Source organism: Anser cygnoides, chromosome 11 (assembly GCF_040182565.1).
Source record: "Anser cygnoides isolate HZ-2024a breed goose chromosome 11, Taihu_goose_T2T_genome, whole genome shotgun sequence".
NCBI lineage: Eukaryota > Metazoa > Chordata > Aves > Anseriformes > Anatidae > Anser > Anser cygnoides.
In genome coordinates this window covers 4,347,339-4,361,799 of record NC_089883.1, presented here as the reverse complement: position 1 = coordinate 4,361,799, position 14,461 = coordinate 4,347,339, and the positions used below count along the sequence as shown (strand labels likewise).

The following is a 14,461-nucleotide window of genomic DNA, read 5'->3' as shown; positions in this document are numbered from 1 at the left end:
GTCTAACCTCTACATGTTGTAACAGTCAGCAACATGGCCATGTGGTGTGGGTGGCTGTTTGAACTTACAAGAGGCTCTCTCCCCATTGTTCCTTGGATTTATATCTCCTTTGCTCTGTCGCCCTTTGGTTCCTGAAACTTCCTCCATACGGTAGATCTCGGAAACACACAGTTTAGGATTAAACGCAAAGTACATTTTCCCCTCCTTGATCGTCAAGTTATGATGGTTCCAGTCCCACAGCTGCTGAAGATTGTGGTTATCAAGCACATAAAAAGAATAATTCCTAGAAGGAAGTTTTTGAAGGAAAAATATTAGTTTTAATACACAGCCAATTCCCACCAAGAATACCTTAATAAAAGCAAACTTTAAAAGACTTCATTTCCTCTCATTACTTTAAATTGGTATTCAGTAGAGTAAATGATTTTCTTATCTCCCATGCAGCAAGTTTTCCCTGAATGTTCACTTTGGTCAGAGGGCAGGGAAATGACTTACACAGGACTCCAAAGCTGACACCACACTGTGTAACTCCCATTCCAACATGTGTTTTAATAATGAATAAATATGGAAGCTACTACAAAGAATATAAATTCACGTCCTCTGGACAGCAGATCTCTACAATAGATTTTCCATTTTGTCGCAAATGGGAAGCAGTAACCGCATATACCTTACGGGAGGAAAAGCATGCTGCAGTCCTGATGACAAAATAGTGAGCACAGCTGTCTTGCTTATGTTTACAAAAGCAACTGTAAGAGTTTGCATAGCGAGGCTTCCTTGCCTCTGTGTCTTAGTTTACCTTTTGGCCCAATAAAGATTTCCTACGTTGTGCCAAGTACAGTTGCGCCTATACATCAAAACCTGACAGTGAACAGTTGCATGGACTGCACAGCGCAGGATCCACACTTCAAAGTACAGAACTAATAACACAGGCAGCAGCAGCATGTGCTGAGCCCACTCCCCAGGCACAGCAGTAGAATAATACGAACATGCTTTATTTCCACAGACATTAAATGCAAAGTTGTGCGTGTAAATCCTATCATAGAGGAATTCCTGGTGCCACTTGACTGTGCTGAATGCAAAAAAAAAAAAAAAAAAACAAAAAAACAGGTGCAGCAAAAACAAGAGAAGAGGCTCTACATCAGCATTAAGACAACACCTGCGAAAACACATTTTCAGATAGCAGGACCAGGAATGCACAATCGGGAAATGAGTTAAAGGTTTGCGTAGCTGATGAACCTATATCAAAACAACCTATCACAGTAGCATTTGTTATTCTGTTGCAAGTCCTACCAACGGAACTGTATCAACACAAAATCCATTACTAGCACAATAAACACTTGCAATCTGTGTAAGCCATTTTGCACTGGTAAGCCTCTATCAACACACTTGTAGTTTGTAGTTAAAATTACACTTCCTGTGCATCATTTTAACTAGAGAGTTACAGTCAGGGTAATGTGGCAGACAAACCACAGGGCTCATAAGAAGCTGACCACTCGTTTATTGTTTTCCTTCCACTGTTTCAAATAAAATCCAGCATTAATTCCTTCCTCACACAATCTGATATAAAAACTGCATGCTGGTTACAATCTGCACAGAACGCAGTTTCTGCACAGTTGCGGTTTCTTGTAACATACCAAAATGCTCACTGTGTTTTCAGAACAACATGAAAGAGAAGCGGTTTATCCTATTTCCAAGTGTCCCCTAAATATCCATGACTTGATTACTAACAAAGTTGATACACCTGGTACCACTGCAGTCAGAAGCTGAGAAGAATGTGCTCTGGTGACTAACACAGTTGAAAAGGGAGTACGTAGATATAGGTGTTAAACGCATCTTGCCAGGAGAGAACGATGATGCTACACCGCATGTGGGATTCAACAGATAGCACCAAAAAGCGTGTTTATTTCAGACACCTATTACTTTGTTACAGATGACTAAAATCCCTGCAGCTCTTTGTGTGCTGCTGAAAAGATGACACTTCACTATAATTAGCGTGTGTGATTAAGCAATGGCAACTAAGCTTTTCAGCAAAGACCCAAAAAGCTGGACTTGGATTTAATGCAATAAACAGAGGTGTGGCTCCACGACTACAGAAACCATCTTAAATATTTAATAACAGCCTAGCTCGTCTCCTGCTCACAACTGTGGCAATTATGCTTTAGACACTAGAGATAATTCTTGTATTAAAGCAATGTGGCTAAGCTTTCAAGAGAGTCGAATAAACAGGGCAAATCAAGCACACACCAGTGCTTCACACAACTGCACACTGAGTGGGCCACGGCCTGGAATTTCTGTGGATCATACTTTTAAAGCTTTAAAGCTTTTAAAGCACAAGTTTGAGCAGCAGTCAGGGAAGGCAAACAAGTCCTAAGAGTTCCTATATACACTGAAAGTATAAATTAGGGGAAGTTATTCTGGCACCAATCAAAGCACCAGGGAAACCACACTTGGAATGCTATATCCAGTGCCAGTCACAGGAGATGTGCAATGCTGCGTGGCTCGAAAGGTGGAACAGAGGGCAACAGGAGTGCACTTAGGGCTTAGGTTATAAATAAAGTTATAAATAAAGATTATATCAGACTTTGGCTCCAGCAGCTGTGGAAAAAAATAGGGATGCCAAGGAAGATAGGATGGAAAGAATAGAAGATTCAGTGTAGGAAAACAAAGCACTGCCAGTCAAACCCTAGAGACTGTATCTACGTGAATGACTGGAGAGCATGGCCTGAAGGACAGGCTAAACCTCTGAACAGGAGTAGGAAGCACAGCTGTTAGCAGGCTGTGCCATAAAAAAGCCTCAAGGCAACCTGCATAACCCATGCACACCCACAGGAGAGCATTCCCACAACAGGATGTGTATTCCCAACTGCAGAGCACCCATAGCTACTTAATTATTGACTGCATACATTAAAAACCTGCTCCACACTCCGTATCTGCACGCAATGCTCCATCTGTCCACACGCACGCATCGTAAAGCAACGATGTGGAACACTACATCCACCCCAAAAGGAGATATGGGTACTAAGTGTTAAAACAAGCTTTCAGTCACCCTTTATCCCCTTCCACAATTTGCATTAATGACACAAAGTTCCTAAAAGGGGTAATGAACAAGTAAGTTTGCTGCAAAAAAAAAAAGTGGCAGTGTATGATCTCTGAAGGCAAGTGACTTGCACCAAAGAGGGAACAAGAACCGGCAGAGGACTCGTAATTGCAGTGGATGAGCTGGCTACAGGTCCAGGTTTACAGCAGAGCCTGACAAGCCTGGAACAAGACAAGCAACCAGTGGGACATACAGAAGAGAAGCTGTCCATCTCAGTGCTACAATGAAGAGAGAGAAGCAAATCCCACTGGAGAGCTGGAACACCAACCAGTATGAGATGAGCAAAAAGGAAAACCCTTATCACTTTACACATACAAAACACTGGCTAAGCAGCTCCCTGTGAACTTCGTACATGTTCCACACCTATGGCACAGCGCAACCCATGAAGGTCTGATGAGAACAGAGCCAACGTGTATACAACAGCATGGCAGAGAACAGTCATGCCTTGGCAATCATCTCCTTACTTGCTCCTGATGCCCAACAATTGCTCGTTTTCCAGGTACCCAGCCTGGAGACACTGGGAGACGTGCTGCCCATGTGTCATCCACTCGCAGGGTGGCTGACATCAGAGATGGCAACGAGCATGCAGCGCCTTGGCAGAGCACAGAATTGCCAGGCAGAGCGAGCACCAGACCAGGAATCCAAATCCTAGAGTGGACACCGAGACCATTCCAGCACATCTCCGTCTCAGCTTCCCAATTTGTAAAGGGGAATTCTTTCCTTGCAGTGGGAGCACATTCACTACTGATGCGTTGTTCAAAAGAGGTAACGAATACCCTGGAAACACCTGAAGAAATTAAATTCCCTCTAAGCTTCTCATGTTCTGTGACAAACGAGGCAGGCACCAGTAACTGAGTAAGGAAGAAATATTAAAGCACTGTTTTTTCAGTCCCGTTCAATAAGAAAGTGATGGTGCAGTGGGGGACAGTCATATAATGAACAACTATAGTAATGGTTCTTAATTTAACATCTTTCTCACCCCCCAAGGCAACACTGGCATAAACAACTATTATTCAAGCAGACCAGTATTTCCCAGGTTAAGATCCATTCCCTGTTGTTCACAGCTATGCCAAAGTACTTGTTCAAGCTCACTTCCTTCTTGCCAGGTATCTACTTTCATCTAAATATTTTTGGAAATGTTATTTAGGTTGTGGTAATGCCTAGATTATGCTAGGCATCTTCTACAGAAAGTGAAAGAGGCATGTAACTGCAGTCATTTCCTAGCACGGGCAAAATTTAGCTCAGGTAATCCCACTCAGCCCCGTTTTCCTCTTCAAAGCTGCACCACTTCCTTTTCTGTTTGGGAATCAGATTTAAAAACCTGCCACTTCTCTTCCTATCTGCTCTGCTTGCCAACATACAAGGTACCAGAAACATAATTACTACTTAAAACCCAAAGCTGAACTCAAATTTAAGGAGCGCAAGAGAGAGGGGGACCGAGAGGTACAGAAGAAAAGACAAACGTATAATTGGAGTATCTCTTAGAGCACACCACATCGTAAGTGGGCTGAATGAGCCTTGTGCTCAGCAAAGTGACAAGCCTCTAGGATTTGCAATTAGAAACAAGCTTTTCCATAGAGCCAATGTTCTTACTGAAAAAGACAGTGTGCTTTTCAAGTGCAGGATGAAGAGCTGCCCTTTAACTTGCTCTGTCAGATGGTGGAATTTGAAGAATTTAAGGCTGACCAAAGACTAGCCTGAGAGAAAGAGGGAGGTTGCGATGAATCCCTCATGCTGTAACTTTATCCTGTCGGGGCAGATAAATCAGACACAAGCAACCTTTCCCATGACCTTCCCACCACCTTTTCCTATACGGTTTCCCAAAATTCTTCATTTAATAGCACTCTCATTACTGACGGAGACTTACTTCTCCCACAGAATACCATTTTAAACTTGGACTGCTACTTGATTTGGGAAGAGAATGAGCAAGGCAGTTTGCTAAAGGAACATCAGCACACCTCAGTGCTGCAAGTTCTGAGGAGATAAAAACTGTTGCCTCTTCTACCAACTACCATCATGGGAAAACAGGAGTTATATAGAGTGTGAAGTACCAGAAGTATCACACATTATATATACATTACAGCAGCAGAATAACCCACAGCAACCCTTTCAGGGGATCAACTTTACTCTTTCTGACCAAGCTATTTTCTGCTTGATAGACAATTAATTTCATGTTAGTATTTTAAGGAATTGCAAACTACTCCAACTTGCAAACTATTTCATACTAGTCTGGCCACTTCCAATTGCACGCCCTGGTTAGTGAAGTTCAGATTTCCTTTTGGCTGACATTCTCCATAAAACTCTGCTAAAAGCCAACAGTAACAAATCGTGAAGAAATTCAATTGTTTCTGAAGCTGCTCCTTTCTCAATGAAATAGAGCAAAAAAAAAAAAAAAGGAAACTCTTGATCAATGTGAAGAATCTCCCTAGGAAAGGTGCTCGCTAAAGTGAAAAGCAACAGCAAAGTTATCACGAAAGTACTCCTAATATGCTCATTTTAATATGCTGGTTCGGATAGTAATCCAAACAAGCAAAGGCTGTGCAATGGTGTTCACTGGGAGAAAAACACTGCTTATTAGTGGAAGAGAAGAGTCTATAAATGGTACATGAATGTTCATTAGGAGACTTAGTCTGTGGCTTTCTGCTGAAATAAAATTGCATCTACAAATATCTGAACACTTACCCGTCCACTTGTTCCTCTCCCAGAATATACCGCAGGTTCTTCAAGAAAGACAGGGAGACTAATGCATGGGAATGGCGAATCTTCACGTACCCCGTTACTGTCTCAATCAGACCCATAAAATTCTCCAGTTCTGAAGCGATGTTATCTATATTAAGAAAAATGTAGCTTTATTATTCCAGAATTCATAGCTCTAAACAGTATTCTACTTAACTATCAGTTCAGTAAAAGAAAATATTTTCAAAAGCAACAAACGCAAACAAGAGTAGTAGTATTCCTCCTACAGTACCAGTTACCTGTGCAGACAGACTGTTGAAAGGACAAAAGAAAGACAAAGCAACACTGGAAAACCACTCTGACCTTTTCGTATCAGTATACCTCTTTTTTCCCATGGATATTGTGCTCTGAAGCCAGCACCAAGTACTGAGCCAGCATTCTGGCAGGGCAGAAAAGACCCTGGTGTAAATGTACACATCCATACGACTGGAATTGCTCTTCAGCTCCAGAGCAAGGCTCAGACAGAATGCTCCAATGGAAAACGGAAACTAAGACTGAAGATAAAGACCGAGAGGTAAGCTACTGGTCTCCAGGGTGTCATAAAGCACTTATTTCAGTGACCTAGAAAGCTTTGGCTACAAAACTGGGAACTCTATGAAACAAACACAAAATCATGAGGATGTCCTCATGCCATGGAACATGTTCCATGCAGCATGCTGAAGGTGATTTTCTCTAATAAGTTGTTAAAACCTCTTCAGAGCAAGCTCCACTCTGCAGTACTGCCCTCTCCCTAGGACCTGTACTGTCCTTTCCTAGGTCTGCAACACCGTGTCCTTCACCAGGCTCAAGGTCTGCAGTCCTTGCCTGCTGTCATCATGCTGCTGAGTTACGCTGCAGTTGTAAGGGGATGTTTTTAAGAAGCATTCGGGATGGGAGATGCTGCTGCGGGGTGTGTCTGCTACCATAAATTGAAATCTTACCACTTCGCTGGGAAGTTCAAATACCAATGACTGGTTCCTACACCAAATGGGCTGGGACAAAGTAGATGCTCTTCAGCACTCTTAGATAATACTTAAATAACTCTCCTCTCCCACCTTGCTCCAGCTAACTTGAAAATCTCTCATAGTGAAGAATTCACTAGCAGCAGCGAGACCACGAGTGAAATAATCCACACACTGCTGTTTCTAAACCACGGTTTTTATTCAGCAAGAGGAAGGGAATCATGTATACCTGAGTCTTTCAACCATATTCATGAAACCAAAAAGCACTTTCCACAGGGAGATACGTTTCCAACAAAAACTAACAATGTTTTTCACATTTTTTGTGTTGGTTTGGTTTTTCTTCTGATTTGTTTTTAAAACTCATCAGCTGTCAACACTTCCCTGGCTGATGAATCACCTGAAAAATTGAATCTGAGCTTGTTCAGGACACGCAGCCCAGATGGCCAGCTCACCAACAACAACCATCCAGAGGCGCCGTGCTAGGCTCCATACGAGTTTTCAAAGCTGTTGATTACATGTTTTAGCAAGACACCACACCTTGCTTTACAAACTGAGGCTATTCCCCGTCTCACAGGGCCATGCCCTACTTGCAGAGAACTCGTTTACTTACCCAGATGCAAGGCTTTTCCACTTTTCCACCTTCTCAGGCCTTTATTATTCCTTGGGGACTATTGCTCATCCTCCTGCCTAATCCTAGCTCTCTGCCTTTCCAAAAATAATAATAATAATAATAAAAAAAAATACCAGCTTTCCCTACTTCATAGTTGGTAGTTGACTACCTATTCCATTAGCACGTTGGAGAATGGTGCTACAATAGGCCAAACCAAACAGGAGCACTGCTATGGGATGGAAAGCAAAGAGTTCAGAGTTTTTAATGTTCCTGTCGTTATGCTGACAAAAGGAAAATATTAAAAGCCATCTTATCAGAGGTTCATAAAGACAGGGCAGTCACTTACTTCCACGACGGATGTTAATCAGCAAATTCCCCTTGAGAATTGTACATCCCTGCAACATTTGTGCTGATGTGACAGAGTCAATGGTCTTCGTTTTCCCATCCTCACAAATTTTGGGGCATGGCCCTTCACAAGGACTGCAGAACATACTGTTCGGAAAGAAAATGAGACTGAAAATAAGTATATGCATCTCTGACTCCTCAGACTGCTCTGAATTCAGTTTTGAAAAACAGTTCCATCTAAAGTTTAAGGAAATACTTCAAGCTAGAACGGAAGTCACTGTACTTCTGCAGAGGCCTGCAGATAAGTGTAACACACTTATGGGACTCCAGAGAGGCTGGAACATTTACACCTCCTGTTTACAGCAAAGTGGACCCGTACCTGCTGTCTGCCAGTTTCTAAAAGGCTTTGTTATCCTTCTGAGCACAAGGTATTTCAGGATATTAAAACAAAACAAAACAAAAAACAACAACAACAAACAGTGCCACTGCATTTACTCCAATTACAATGAGAAAGGCCACCCTTCTAATTCACACAGACAGCGCTGAGTGCTGGTGAAGTCTGGTGCTAATTCTGGATCTACGTCCAAAACCAGGCCAGCTAGGAACCAGAGATATGCAAGCACTGTTACAGATTTTAAGAAATTTTCTGGCTCTGTGCCCTTAAATCAACATTTCAAGATCAGAGCTAGCAAATTCCATGCTCCTGGCTGTTGTAACTTGGAAAAGACAACTGCAGGAGCATACAGTCCTGAGTGATGTGGAGAAAGTGAGCAGCCAATTAGTCACTATTTCTCATAACATAAGAGGTATTAAAGCAGCAAGTTTAAACAAACAAAGGGATGCATCTTCATGCGAGGCAAAACTAATTTGTGTAACTCACTGCAACAAGAATTGGGAGAGGCAGACAAGAAGCCTAAACAGATCCAAAATGGATTACACAGATTAAGAAAGAATAGGTCCACCAATGACTAGAAAACATGAAGACAGGTACAGCCCCTAACTCAAAGAAATCCAATTGCCAGGCTTACTTATGCTACTTCTTTTACTTACAGACATTCATAAGCACTTCTTAAAGACCAAACTCAAGGAGCAAGAACTCGGGCTAGCCTAGCCTTTGGCTAGAACAGCTTTTTAAAGACTGTTACGCTGGTGACATACTCTTCTCAAAGTTAAACACTTCATGTGTGGACAAAATGTGCCCTCTGATCACTCCTTCCGGTAAATGTCTTTCCTGATTGAAGCTTGTTTTTATCTTACAAATGAAAGTCCTAGAATAAATATTTCATTATCACTTACTCTATATTATTGCTTTAGACAGGAAAAATGAAAGAAAAATCAAACCCAGCTCCAAAGACAAAAGTTTCTGACGCCAACACTGATGAACGTGGACTCACTATTTATTATATTTAGAAGAATTTGAAACCCCTCTCTTCTAAGGCTTAAAGAAACATGTAAATTGATAACAACAGTTTTTCATGCACAAACAATAAAAGAAAGAAGCTTCCTTGTCTTAGTAGTAAGATCCTGTTTCAAAATCCTGCACTGTAACATGCCACAAACCACTAAAAGCTGCAGACACAAGCAAGAGGCATTCAGCTACATGTACAAAGAATGCTGGAAATGCTTTCCATTTGCAACTATTTGTTAACACCACCTCTGGGGAACAAAACACTCGCTGGCCTTGGGTTACAGCTCCTTTCAATCTCTGCAGCTGAGCACAACACTGAGATAAGATAGGATGGCCGTGCACTTCAGTGTAAGCACTTCAAACAGCTGGTACTGCAACCTCAGGTAGATAACAAGTGAAAGATTTCTCAGGCGAATATTGGGATTTGAGCACACACGGTGTTAAGTTGCTTACATCCAAATGTAAACCAGAGACTGCCTTGGTACTTGAATGAGTGGATGAATGGCGTAGACAAAGAGCTAGTGCAGGAATTATCACAACCACTCTCCAAAAAGCCCAACATCTCAGATCTTGAAGATATCTTTTTAGCATAGTACTGAAGCACTAAGAATTTTAGCACCCTGACTTTCCCTTACTCATTGAGGTCTATAGCTTCCAAGGGTCAGCAGGCAGCTGGGGCTGTTTGCTTAACCACAGGTGTTAGAACACCATTGTTATCTTCTGGAAACAGTGAAAAAAAGAGAAATAGAAATAAATATACTAAGGAACACGTGTGCCTAAAGTGCAAGTACAGATAAAGCAAATAATATGTGAAGCAAGGTGACTCCCACGGTTTGCTCTGTATGTGATAATGATCATTGGCTGGTCACCACTCCTGTCTTCCTTGGCTTGCCTTTTTTTTTTTTTTTTAAACTGTCTGCTTAAAGACCTGCATTGTATTGATCTGATCTCCTCAAGTCCTTCAGAAGAATTAGTAGGAACTGACAATACACAGGACCACACACAATCAGACCTTTAAATGGTGTCTAAGCAAGCCTTTACCGGGAAGCCATGCAATTCCCAATCGTATCTTCTGCTGAATACAATTTGCATCACAAGGCTACTGCAGAATAGAAGGGAAAAAAAACCAAACAAGCATGCTAACTGACGGATTTCCAGAAGCTGCATTACCTTTGGCTCCCGTTGCGTATGAATCCAGAGGGGCACTCTGCCATGCACTCATCATTGTGAATCACAAACCTCTCATATTCACTTGTCTCGGTGGCAGGGACTTTGGAGCAAAACTCCTTAGTCACGCAGCGCCAGCCCTCGAATTTGTAGGTGTTGGGAGGGCAGGTGGGCATGCAGACTCCTTCATAGTAGTAATTGCGGCAGGCCACGCAAGCGGTGTTGTTGTCAGGCGCTGTGCAGCTCCCCAAGCACTCGGGATGGCAACACTCATTTTGGTCTGTACAGGCTCGCTTGCCACATGAGCTGGGGCACACTGCAAGACAGAAGGCAAGGTAGCGTGAGTAAGAGCTGTTAAACACAGTGAGTGGTATTAAAGAAAAGCCCTGATCTGTATAAATCTGCGCTATCATTCCCTGGGCTCTAGAGCAGCTCTGCAAAAGAACCAATTCCTGTAAAATTGACAAACTTTTTTTTTTTTTCCCAGTTTCAACTGCCTGAACATTATCTTTTTCTCAGATCAAATTTATAACACGAGCCAATGCAAAAAAATATTTTTTCTGAAAGCAAGGTAATAAGGATAATGGAAACAACCAAGTACTGTAACCCATTCCACAGGCCCAACATTATGTTGTGTTTTTTTTTTTTTTGAAGTGCTTACTTATTGTCTTTCTAAGCATTTCTCGTCTTTCCCATTTGTACTTCAAATTGGTCTTTTACTGGCAAGAAAACAAGCTTCCTTTAAACAACTTAATTACACTTGTACAATAAAGCATTGCTATACTGCAGCACACATGGTTAGCTTGACCCCAGTGTAGCATCCCAATGTTGCTTATGTATGCAAAATGAGGTTTAATAAAGTACAGATGGTACACATCAAATACTGTGCAATCAGGGAGCTGCTATTTTCCCCTGAAGAGCGTAACAGAACTCTGCCTTACCCCCAAATTCCAGGTTCAGAGAACAAAATATGTAAGGGAGGAAAAAAATGGGGTGCAAATTTATTGAGACATTCATTTTACATGAAAGCCTTCTGGCTTGGAAGAAACGAACAAAGAGCAGAGTCGCCACCAGACAATCTCACTATTGTTGCATCAAACGAAGTGGCAGCATTATATTTATGTAACAACAACATTTTGATTACAGCGTTGTATGGCCTTTTAGCCATCCGAGTGGTGTGCCAGAGGCTCTGTAAACAAACACAGATAGGAAATCTGGTTTGCATTAAGTGACTGTTTTCCACTTTCTAACTTTGCTAAAAAACAGGACCAATAATAACAACGTAAAACAAAATTTCAGTAGTACAACTCCAAAGCGATCCAAGCAAAGCACCACAAGACATTGAAACTGAACTATCTGAGCAAAAAGCACACAACCAGCAAGGAAGTCCCTGTCCCAAAACGAACACGGAAGCAATAGAGCCCAGCCTGCAGGGAAAGACAAGGTTTTAAGGATCTGTAATAATCCCACAGATGTCCTGCACTGCATTTCTCTTTTCTGACCCTCACAAACCTGAGAAGCAGCAAAGCAGTAGCATTTGGGAGGAAGTTCCATTAAATTCATGCAAGACACTGCTTCACCCCACAGCTTTCTTGTACTGCCACTGCAACCCAGCTGCATGTCTGCTGCCCCCGCTGCTCTGCAGCTGCCTGTTTGCTTTTTGGGGCAGAAAAGGAGAAAGGAGATGTGAGAGCAAGGGAACAGAGCAAGGAGGTGGCTGCTGTGCATCCTACTAACGATGCTCTGGCAGACACCAACGCAGGCAGCACAAACACTGCATGCACTGAAAGAGGCCAAACTGAGATGATTTCTGCAGAGCCGGTTACTTGTAAAACCCAGAGTAGCAATGAGGAGGAAATTACTGCTAAATAATGCACAGCATTAAGTATGCTGGATTTTTTTTTCTTCTTTAAGAAGAAAAAAATCATACCTACCACATCCCAACCAAAAATAAATAAGGCTACAGGTGTAAAGTCTTTTACTGATGGTCACTTGCACCAGTGTAGAAGCAGGAAAGCATGCCCAGCTGCCACCTCAGTCAGGCCCATTAAGGTACGCAGTACTACTCCCATTGCCAACTACTAAGGGATTTAAGAGAAAAAAAAGCAGCGTGTCTTGCTAGCAGATGGACTGCTGTTCTGAGTGGGTGCCAGAACTCAGATTTAGTGTGGTATCTACATTTCCAGTTCAAAGCCCTACTAAGAAAAAACACACACCCCCGTGCCTCCACAAAGTTCATTACCAGATTTATTGAGAAGCTCTACATGATTTTTGTTTTCATCTGGACGGACATTTGCTAAAAACAAAGGCTGCTGCATTAAGTGTTCAGATGAATGTAGTAGGAAAAGAGCAAGTTTATTTCATTCTTGGGAAACACTTTCATATTGCTTTAATGCCTCTGCAACTCATGAATAGTCTGGTATATAAATAGGATTCCCTGCATCTCTTCATAAATCTGCTGACTGTCGTCTGCAGAAATATAAATTGAAGCAAAGAAGGATATACAAGTTCATATGAAAAAGGTAATCAGTGAACTAGATTTTCCAAACTAGAGTAATATTTTAATCACAGCCATTTTAACAAGAACTCTTGAAAACATTTTAAAGATAATTTTTTAAAAGCTCAGCAACCTCATTTTTCTCTCAGTCCCGTTCTTGCTAACGTTGGCAAAGCATTCAGCCTGGAGACAATACGGGTATCCTGTTTCTTTGAAGAGCCATAACAAGAACTTGTGTGTGTAAGATACGTTACGAACAACAAAAACTCTTCTCTGCCTTAAGTGCCAGCTCCCCAAGTTACCCCTGTTAAAAAGCCTTACTAAATATCAGCGGCGGTCTTACAACCCAGCCCCATCCATCCTTCTCCCCCACCCACGCAAATCGTGTTCCTTGGGCTGCTACATCTGTACCCAAACATTTCAAATGCAGGTTCCAAAACACTTCTGCAAAAAAAAAAAAAGAAAACAACTGAATTACGCTTGAATACTTGTTGACTTTAGTCTGCAAGAACATTACAGACAAACATACGCAAAGGGTGGGCTGACATTTCGGAATGGAATTCACAAGCTAGGTACAATAGTGCCTTGAATCATGAAGGCTGATGACTGTATACAAGGCGGGGGGGGAGAAAAGACGAAAAATCCTTGCTGACAACCACAAGGGCAAGAAATACTTAATTGTCATCACGTGGAGCTACCGAGATAATGGAAAATTTCAGAGACCTTGGAGTGCAGCCATGGAAGAAGGAAGTCAAAGCAAGACCTAGAGGAGAGCAGACCCTTACGCAGCTTCATGATCTTACTAAAGAGATGAAGGAGGCTTGACCAGACCAGAGAGTCTAATTATTTACGTTTGGGGAGTGAAAGTACTGAACAATCGTCAGCTGTTCAAAGAATGACATGACAAGAATACCATTAGCCACAAATCAAATTTACTGGATTAAAAGTAACAGCAGTAGTGTCTTTGACCTTCTGTGCTTCACCTTCCCTCTGATTTCTTCACATAAAAAGTTCTCCTTGTCAACAAAATTCAGGAGATTTTCCAAATACTATTAAGATACTATAATCGCTCATAAAAAATGCAAAATATTTCAAGATACCTGCTTACTGAGCAGCTCAGACGCAGACCTGCCACACAGAAGAGAGATTTAAAACTAAATGCAACGATCTTACAAACGAGCAAGAAGACTTCCAAGAGAAGCTGACTCAGAGACTCATCATTCTCAATTAAAATCCCCAAGATGCTAAACCAAAATTGCAAACACAAAGCAAGCTTGAGAAACCCTCAAACACAATTCTCCAAAAGCAAGGAACAAATCATCTCTTTGTATTTACGGCAGTTCCTTTTGGAACACTCTAACACTAAGGAGGTGGTAGTAAGTTTTTCTGACATTTAATATCTCAGCGCCGTTTGAAGTGTGCACAGAGCTCGAGCTCTCTGAAAGCACTCCGCGTTGACATCACGGCTATTGTACAGTTTGGACAGACAAAGTGTTCTTATCTCCAAGACGCCATGACTTCAGCAACGCTGAAACAGAAAAATCAGGTGAACAAACAATCAGTCACAGGGAGGGAGAGTGCAGCCAGAAGAGGAAGACTTCTGGCAGGCCGAGGCATCCGCCTCTGCCAAGGATGGCACCGGGCCAGTCACATGCGGGCAAGC

At 42.0% G+C, this 14,461-nt stretch overlaps 1 protein-coding gene across 4 annotated transcripts in view; it reads right to left on the bottom strand.

Annotated features, from left to right (window-relative positions):
• The window catches only part of IGF1R (insulin like growth factor 1 receptor), a 179,829-nt gene that overhangs the window by 39,147 nt on the left and 126,221 nt on the right, over positions 1-14,461 (bottom strand). For all 4 annotated transcript variants that reach the window (XM_067003772.1, XM_067003774.1, XM_067003773.1 and 1 more), the window contains 4 exons: positions 10,305-10,617; positions 7,728-7,873; positions 5,777-5,921; positions 69-283 (listed from right to left, as the gene is read on the bottom strand). In XM_067003772.1, coding sequence (XP_066859873.1) covers positions 69-283; positions 5,777-5,921; positions 7,728-7,873; positions 10,305-10,617 — 819 coding nt within the window. The remainder of the gene's footprint in view (positions 1-68; positions 284-5,776; positions 5,922-7,727; positions 7,874-10,304; positions 10,618-14,461) is intronic.